The sequence below is a fragment of the Zonotrichia leucophrys genome, unplaced genomic scaffold, assembly GCF_028769735.1.
Source record: "Zonotrichia leucophrys gambelii isolate GWCS_2022_RI unplaced genomic scaffold, RI_Zleu_2.0 Scaffold_255_75158, whole genome shotgun sequence".
Taxonomy (NCBI): Eukaryota; Metazoa; Chordata; class Aves; order Passeriformes; family Passerellidae; genus Zonotrichia; species Zonotrichia leucophrys.
This window is the reverse complement of record NW_026992460.1, coordinates 62758-72260: the sequence shown is the minus strand read 5'-3', so window position 1 is coordinate 72260 and position 9503 is coordinate 62758. Positions and strand designations below refer to the sequence as shown.

General features: G+C 54.0%; 1 protein-coding gene across 1 annotated transcript; it reads left to right on the top strand.

Annotated features, from left to right (window-relative positions):
- Positions 1-468: 468 nt before the first annotated feature.
- LOC135441359 (zinc finger protein 239-like) lies at positions 469-1965 on the top strand. Its single transcript, XM_064700908.1, has 3 exons — positions 469-520; positions 707-980; positions 1401-1965. The coding sequence occupies exons 1-3, from the start codon at positions 469-471 to the stop codon at positions 1963-1965; spliced, it is 891 nt and encodes a 296-aa protein (XP_064556978.1).
- The last annotated feature ends 7538 nt before the right edge of the window (positions 1966-9503 follow it).

The following is a 9503-nucleotide window of genomic DNA, read 5'->3' as shown; positions in this document are numbered from 1 at the left end:
GGACTGATAAAATTCCATCATCCCATTGTGGGATGCTCCACCCAGGGGGAGGAACCAAGCATTTATACCTGGATATAAACTGAGCCTTGCTACACCAGGAGCAGCTTGCCTACTGGATTCCCAGAGGACAAGAGCTCCATAACCAGCACTGGACACTGAGAGGAAGACCAGACCCTTCTACAGGGTCGCTGCTTGGACAGAATCCCGTTCATCTCTCCAACAGGACTACAGCCACCATTTAATGAGACTGCTGCCATCACCCTGACCAACAGGGTGTCAGGTTATATCCTGACTTTGTCAGTTTAAGGCAGTGTTTCTGTATCATTGCCTTGATACTAATTTTGTTTTTTAATTGGAATTCTGGCTTAGACTCCCCCCAGGTTTGCCTTCAATCCGGTGCAAAATTTAGTGCGCTCATTCCTTGTTTTCCTCCCAGAACAGGATTTCCCATTCCTAAAACTTAGCCAGATGGAGGGAGAGACTGCAAGGAAGAGGAAGATGCCCCAGGACACCCAGGCAGGTGAGGAGGAAGTCAGTGCCCCTTTCCCCCTCTCTCCTGCTCCATCTCCCAGCCCAGCACAGCCCCCAGCTGCAGGACAACCCTGCTGCCAACACCATCCTACCAGGGATGCACTGGGGGGATCTCCTTCTCCTTCCCTCTGGCTCAGAGGCAAATCCCATCTTCTCCTTGTCTTTCCTCCCCCAGAGAGGAAGCTGAGGATGGAGACCAAGAAGGACAAATTCCCCCAACAGAACCTTGTGGAAGAGGCCGTTTTGAGCAGTGCCACGGTGCAGAATTCCAACTGGGAGGAAATGCCTCAGAGATCCCACAGGAAGAGGGGCTCCAAGGCCAGTCCAGGGTGCTCTCAGGAGGAAAGACCCTCCCTGAGCCATGAAGGTGGACAGAGCTTCAGCCAAAGCTCAGAGCTGGTGGTCCATGAGCAGTTTCATGATCAGAAGAAGCCCTACAATTGCTTGGAGTGTGGGAAGAGCTTCAGGCAGAGCAGCACCCTGATGTGCCACCAGATGATCCACACTGGGGAATGGCCCTATGAGTGTGGTGAGTGTGGGAAGGGCTTCAGCTGCAGCTCCGACCTCATCACCCACCAACGCATCCACACTGGGGAGAAGCCCTACGAGTGTGCCCAGTGTCAGAAGAGGTTTCAGACCAGCTCCAGTCTCCTCCAGCATCAGCAGATTCACACAGATGAGAGGCCCTTCTGCTGCCCTGAGTGTGGAAAAGGCTTCAAGCACAACTACACCCTTGTCAGCCACTGGCGCATCCACACTGGGGAGAGGCCCTGCGAGTGTCCTGAGTGTTAGAAGAGGTTTCACACCAGTTCTGATCTCCTCCTGCATGAGCGGATTCACACGGATGAGAGACCCTTCCTCTGCCCTAGCTGCGGGAAGGGCTTCAAGCGCAACTTCCACCTCATCAGGCACAAGCGGACCCACACTGGGGAGAGGCCCTACGAGTGTGGGGAATGTGGGATGAGCTTTAGCCAGAACTCTAACCTGATATCCCACCAGAAGACCCACACCAGAGAACGGCCCTATGAATGTGGGGCATGTGGGAAGAGCTTCAGTCTGAAGTCTCTCTTGAGCTGCCACCAGAGGATCCACACTGGGGAAAGGCCATATAAGTGTGGGGAATGTGGGATGACCTTTAGTAGGAGGCCCCAACTGATCATCCACCAAATGACCCACACTGGGGAGAAGCCCTACAAGTGCCCTGAGTGTCAGAAGAAGTTTCACACCAGTTCTCATCTCGTCCAGCACCAGCGGATTCACACGGTTGAGAGGCCCTTCCGCTGCCCTGACTGCGGGAAGGGCTTCAAGCACAACTCCACACTCGTCACCCACCGGCGCATCCACACTGGGGAGAGGCCCTACGAGTGTCCCCAGTGTGGGAAGAGCTTCACCAGCAGCTCTCATTTGACCAGACACCAACGGAGTCACCAGTAAAAGAAACACTGCACATGCCCCAACTGCAGGAAGAGTTCATGCACTGCTCCAGCTTTATCCCCCATGGGAGAACCCACGTTGGGAAGAGCCCTAGGGACCCATTTTCCCTGTGATCCATGCTGGGAAGACAGCTGTACCTTTTCCTGCCCCTGCCAATGATATGATGTGGGATGGAAGAACATGAGGGCCTGGCCATGGCCCTGTCATTACATTTACTCCCACCTCAGGTCATTGCTGGGGGCAGGAAAGGGACTCTCTCTCTCTCTGAAGAGAAGGGTGAAATTTCCAGGCAGGGGAAATTGTGGCCAGGCAGACCCAGTGAATTGTGTTTAGTTTTCCCTGTAAATAGTTTTTCTTATCCCTTCTGTTATCAATATTATTTCTGTTCCATTTGTTCCTTATCTTGTTGCTGTTCCCAATAAACCGTTCTTATCCCAGCCCGGGATCTTTGCCTTTTGTGCTTTCCATGGGAGGCAGGAGGGCAGTGAGGGCAGCATGGTTTTAGCGGGAGCAGAAAATTGGGGAATCCCATTCCTGAACCCTGGCCCATGGAAACCGAGCATCCCAGCTGGTCCCAGCCCCGGTGGCCATGGCAACAGCCTTGGGAACGGGTCCCTGGCTGGGGCTGTGGGAACCTCTTCCCTCTGGGGCCCAGGGACAGGAGTGGAGGGAACGGCTGCAGCAGAGTCGGGGCAGGCTCAGGTTGGATGTCAGGAAAAGGTTTTTGCCCAGAGGCTGCTGGGGCCCTGCCCAGGCTCCCCAGGGAAGGGTCCCAGCTCCAGGGCTCTCTGAGCTGCAGCAGCGTTTGGACAGTGCTGCCAGGCCCAGGCTGGCATTGTTGGGGTGTCCTGTGCAGGGCCAGCAGTTGGACTGGAGGATCCTGATGGGTCCCTCCCAGCTCAGCCAATTCTGTGGTTCTGGGATCCCATGAGCCTGGGGATGGGGCTGCCAATGGTTGCCATGGCAACGGTCTCTGGCTGCAGGCCTGAGCTGGTGTCCATGGCAACCACTCCAGCATGGGGTCTCCATGGAGCTGCCAAGGGACTGAGCATAGCAACAGGAGCCTGGTGATGGTTGCCATGGATACTGACCATAGCAACAGGGGCCTGGTGGCAGTTGCTATGGAAACTGACCAGAGCAATAGGGGGCTGGTGGTGGTTGCCTGCTAAGGATCAGATTTCTCACAGGCCCTCAGAGTGGTTCCATGGGGACTTTCCAAGAGTCTCCAGGCTGTTCCAGAGCTGGAATGTCACAGGCACAGACAGGGGCTCCATGGACACCTCCCAGGGCTTTCTGGGGATGGTAAAGAGCCCTGTGGTCAGAGGCAGTCACAGCCATTCCATGGTGACATCCCAGGGGACCTTGGGCTGCAAAGGCACCGATCTGTCACAGGCACTGACGGGGGCTCCATGGTGACATCCCAGGCGTCCCCAGGCTGCCAAAGAGCTGGGATGTCCCAGACACTCACAGGGGTTCCTGTCATGGGCACAGTGGGAGCTTCAGGCAAAAGCTTTGTTTCTTTATTGGAGAAACACCTGCTGAGTCATGAGGTGAAGAAATGACACCCCGTAGCCACCATGGTTCCTCAAACACCTGCAAGGCCCGTAGACTTCTAAAATTCCTTCTAAGAGAGGAGACTGGGAGTGGCTGGATCCAATCCCAGCCCCAGACTTTGTCAAAGGTGTAAAAGATTGAACAGGTGGAATTCAACTTCAACAAAATTTGTCCCGCAGGATTAATGATAGAATACTAGATACATTTATATAAATATGTCTCTGGCTTATTCTGATCATGATCAGATGGAAAGATCACTAGCACAGTAATTTACTCCACAGATCAGGAGCTATAACAATTATTAGAATATAGTGCATTAGGAAGCAGTTTTGAAGTCAACAGGGCCTCGCTGGAGTTGTTGGAGCCCATTGCAGTCAGAGCCTCCTGCTCCAGCAGGAACTGCCTTTCCTGTGCCCTGAGCAGGGCAGGTCCCGCTGCAGGAAAAGCCCCAGGCCAGCCCCAGCACAGGGAAGGGCTCGGGCACAAGGGCAGAGTGCCGTGCTGGGAGCTGTGCCAGGGAGAGCCTGAGGCACCAAAGGCACCTTGGCAGCAGCAGCTGCTTGCAGGCCATGGCCAGAAGCCTCCCTTGGCAGCCCGGCCTGTTGCCACCACTGCAGAGCTGCTGCCCCAGGGCTCATTCCTGACTGGGCTCTGAAAAGCCACTTCTGCTCCAGGAGCCTGACTGGGAAGCCATTGGCCCCAGCACCTTGGGGACAAGATATTAATGACAAAACTCTTCATGCCAGCAGAGCCAATGGAGGGGCAGAGGAAAGGGCAGAGCCAGGCCCAGGGGACAGGGCTGCCATGGTGATGGCTGTGAGGTCACTGCCCCTGCAGCAGTCTGGCTGCCCTCAGCAGACATTCTGGCCAGAAGCATTGTGAGGGCACCCAACACATCAGAGAACCCACACACCAGGAATTCTGTCCCTGAAGATGAGAAGGTTTCACTGGGTCAGGCTGCACAAATTGTCCTGATCTTAGACAGTTCCTGTGATGGGGCATCCCTTTCTCTGGAAACTCACTTGCAGCTTTGTGCCTTTCTCATAACTACAAAAGATTTCCTCCTTCTACCAAATGTAAATCCACCCTCATTCATTTTAAAGATATTGACCCTTGTTCTGTCAAGGAAACATTTAGGAGAAAAATCCTTTAATCACTATTTTTCCATTTTCCCAGGTCTTGGAGAGGACCCAAAAATCTCCCAAGATGGGGTTTGCAGGCCTCATCAGATAAGCACTAGGGAGAGGCTGATAGCTCCGGGGTCAGTGGGGTAGAGACTGAGGACTAAACAGGAATAGCCTGGGAGGGATGGAAGGGTGGTTTCAGAGAGTCTGGAGCTTTTTCTTCATAGTAGGAATGAGCCTGAAGAAGACATAATAGCACCAAGGGCAGCTGGGGAGGCCCAGACTGGCACCAAGAGAAAGGAATTTCCCTGGCAGGGCAGGGCTGTGGTGCAGCACGGCCCCAAGCATGAGCCTGGAGCAGCCCAAGGCTTTGTGTGTGCAGGCAGAGGCAGGCAGGAGGCAGAGCTGTCAGCAAAGGAAGGGCCCAGCCAGGTGGGGCAGACGGGGGATGCCGACAGCCTGCAGGGACAGAGGCGCAGGGCAGGGACACCGTGGGACAGCCTGGGCTGCACAGGGCACAGGGATGGGCAGCAGCTGCAAGACAGCCCTGCCAGAGCCAACTTGGGCAGCACTTTGGCCATGGCTGCTGGGCCTGGGCCTGAGGCAGGAGCAGGAGACAAGTGACCCTTGCAGGGCTGGGGCCTCATTGCCTCCTTGTCCCTGCTCAGCAGCCTGGCAGGGGCCACCCCATGCTCCTGCCCTTGCCATTGCACATCCCCACATGCCAGTGCCCATCCCGGGAAGAGCCCTGAGCAAGGAGGGAGGGGACAGGATCTGCCTGGCCAGGGGCTGGGGCTCAGGCCTTGGCCCTTGGCATTCCTCAAACACATCCAGCTTTCCTCAGCACCAGAGACACCTTGGCCTTGCTTGTCCCCAGCTGTCATCACTGCCTCCAGTGTTCTGCCCTAACTGGAACCTGGGGACAATTTCATGTGACACAATTTGTGTCCCTTTGTGGGACTCATTAAAAGTCAAAGAGAGTTTGGACTTTGAGTCTGATTTTGAGTTCTTGACAAGCTCTTTGAGCACACTCTGAGGGCCTGGGTCTGATGCAAAGAGCACCAAAGCCCCAGAGGCTCATTAAAGTCCCTGTGCTGTGTCTGTGCTGCTGAGCTGGGCCGGGCTCCTGACCCAGAGGCAGCTCCTGGCAAGGGCAGCGCTGCAGAGAGACAGCTCTGGCCAGGAGCAGCTCCTGTGCACAGCCCAGCAGGGCTGGGGCACTGCCAGGGACCCTCAGGGACACCAGCAGGGCACAGACAGAGCTCACAGGGGCTCAGCACTGGCAGGGGCTGTGGGATGTCCCAGAGGGGGCTGTGTCACAGCAGCACCTCTGTGGCTGTGTCATAGAGGCACAGAGCAGCTGTGATGTCATCAAGGGGCTGTGTGACAGCACAGAGTGGGCTGTGTGAGGTCATAGATTGGGCTATGACATCACAGATTTTGTTGTGTGAGGTCATTGAGCAGCTACATCATCATAGAGGGGACTGTGTGACATCACAGAGCAGGCTGTGACATCATGGCATGCCTGTATGACATCATATAGAAGGCTGTGGAGTAAAAATGTGTGCGGTGACATTACAGAGTGGCAGTATGACATCACAGAGAGGATTTGGTGACATCACTGAGGGGATTGTGACTTCACAGTGGTGGCGTGGACATGATAGGGTAGCATGTAATGCCATAGAGCAGACTCTGCCATCATGGAGGGTGGCACTGTGGCATCAGAGAGTGGGTTGTGGTATCACTGGGTGTCTGAGTAACATGACAGAACAGTCTGTGACATCAGAGAACATGCAGTGACATCACTGGGTGAGTTTGTGACATCACAGTGTCTTCTGAGACATCCCAGGAGGCAGCTGTATGACATCACAGAGTGATATGCCAGCATTGGCTCTGTGACATCACAAGGGGGATTAATGACATCCCAGCATGCGCTGTGACGTCACAGGGGCTGTGTGACATCACAGCTGCCTGTGTGACATCACAGGGGCTGTGTGAGGTCCCTGGGGAGGTCACTCTGCCCCGGCCCCCCTCACAGTTCCCCCCAGCACAGTCCAACCCTGCTCGTGCACAGTGGGGTCCCCTGTCCCCCCAAGTCCCCCCACACCCGGCCCCGCAGCCTCCCCCAGAGGATGTTCCACGAGATCGACCCCAGAGCCTGACACGGGGACAGGGGGCTGGGGCCCTGGGGGTGGCACAGGGGGACAGGGACCCCCCGGCAGCATCCCCGTGTCCCCCAGGGCCAGAGCCTGGGCCAGGGCCCCTTCACCCTGTTATGAACAAGGCCTTGAGAGCACTGAAAAAATCCCCAGCAAGGGATCAGCAAAAACCAGATTTAATATTAAGGGACAGCAGCAAAAAGTTCCTTGGCAAGAGCCACTCTGCTCCTGACTGGATACTTCAGGCACAGCAAGGAAACAAAGCAACAACAAAACCAAACAGAATCCAGGGAATCAAACCAGAAATTAACTGAGAACTGTCCCAGTGTGTCTGTGTGAAACAAGGACAGTGAGGGCAAGGATAAAAGGAATACGGCCAAAAAGGTTAACAGAGCTCAAACTTAACAGGACTTAACTGATACCTTAACCTTAACGGATACCTTCAACTTCACAACTTAGAAAAGAATAGAGCTTAACAGTATGTAACCTAACTTATAACCTATGACTTAGCAATTTAACAGAGGAATAACACTTAACAATATTCAACTTAACTTATAATAAACATAACAACTTAGCAAAAGAAGAACTCTTAGCAGCATTTAACTTAGCTTAAACCTTGTGACTTAACCTGACTTAAAGGCCTGACTGACTCAGCTATCCAAGGCACTCCAGCCCCTCAGAGAGCAGCATTTCTGCCACATTTCTCCAGCACAGGCACTCCTGTGTGCACACAGACACAAAGAGTCAGTGCAAGGCACGTGTAAGAAATTCCCCTGAGGGCAGGCAATGCTCCCTGTGGATCCTTTGGCATCTCCCCAGTGGGCAAAGGTCTTAGCCTGGAAGAGTGGGAGGATTGGCCCAGGCTCCGTTGTTGTTGGGGATCCCCGAGTGCAGCAAACGGGAGAGTTCCCAGCTGGGAGTGGCCCCACTCAGAGGGAGTCGCTGGCCCAGGAGAGCTCCAAGAGCTCTTTTTGGAGCGCTGTTTGCAGGGCCCCAGGAGAGGGTCTTCAGTCCCAGCAATGGTTCATCCTGGCCACACTTGGCATCAACAGCTTTCTTTGGCAGGGTGAGAACAGGGATGTTGTGCCGCTGAGGGAATAAAAACAGTTCCCAGGGCTGCTCCTACAGAAAGCAGGAGCTGGTTGGGCAGCAGCAGTGCCTGGAGCAGACAGTGTTTGTGATGAGCTGCAGAGGAGCTGAGCCCAGGGGCTGTTGGCCAAGGCCTAGCTCCAAGGAGCATTTCTCATCTGGCAGGGCAGCCTGAGAAGGGGAGTGGGGAATGCAGCAGCACAGGGCCCATGGAACCAAGGGACCATTGTGACACTGTGGGCCCTGTGAGACCAAGGGACCATTGTGACACTGTGGGGCCCTGTGAGACCAAGGGACCGTTGTGACACTGTGGGGTCTTGTGACACCAAGGGACAATTGTGACACTTTGGGGCCTCATGGAATCATAGAGAGCACTGTGACATTGCTGAGCCTCATGGAACCAAGGGGTCCGTACTGACACTGTGTGGTTCCATGGAATGTAGGGATCATTGTGACACTGAGAGGTCCCATCAAACCAAGGGTCCATTGTGACACCAATGGGCCTCCTGGAACTGTGCAGACCATTGTGACACTTTGGGTTGTCATGGAACAATGGGGCCATTGTGACACTGTGAGACTCAACGGAGCCAAAGGTCCCTTGTGACATTGCAAGGCCTCATGGCACTGTGGAGAGATCATTAGGACACTTCACAGCCTCCTGGAACCAAGGGGCCATTGTGACACTGAGTGGACTCATGACTCATAGAATCATGGACATTGTGAAACTATGAGGCCCCATGGAATATGCAAAGCATTGTGACCCTGGGAGTCCCCACAGAACCAAGAGGACCATTGTGATACTGTGGGGCCTCATGAAACCAAGAGGCCTTTGTGACACTGCAGGTCTGCATGGACCATTGTGACATTGTGGAGTCTTGTGTCATCAGAGGTCCATTGTGACACTGAGCAACCAAAGGAGACCACTGTGACACTGCAGGGCTTCATGGAACCTTGGGGCCATGCTGATATTGTGGAACCCCATTGAACCAAGGGTTCATTGTGACATTGCAGGGCTACATGGAACCAAAGCTCCGGGGGGACACAGAGGGCCCTCCTGTCATCAATGGTCCACTGTTGTCACAGACATCTTTTGTGGAAAATCCTTTCTTTAGGATTTTTCCTTCCTCTGGGAAGCTGGGGGCCCAGAGAAAGAATGTAAACACTGGTTATCTGCTGCTGTGGAATGGAACAGGTACACCTGTGATTGGCCCATGTTCCATGTTTGCAATTAAGGGCCAATCAGGGCCCAAGCTCTCTGGGACAGATTCACAGAGAGCTCCCTTGTTGATTCATTCCTATTCTATTCCTAACATAGCAGCTTCTGAACTTCTCTCTCTATTCCTATTAGCATAGTCTTAATGTAACATATATCATAAAATAATAAATCCAGCCTTCTGAATATGAAGTCAAGATTATCGTCTCTCTCTTCACCCCTGAAAGACCCTTGCAAGCCTGGTAACACATTGTGACACAGTGGAGCCAAAGACGACCATTGTGACACTGCAAACCCCCAGGGCCCAAAGGTCCCTTGCGACATTGCAGGATCATGGAACAGAGGAGTAACGTGACATTGTGGGACCTGGGGAACCACAGAGACCTTGGGGACACTGCA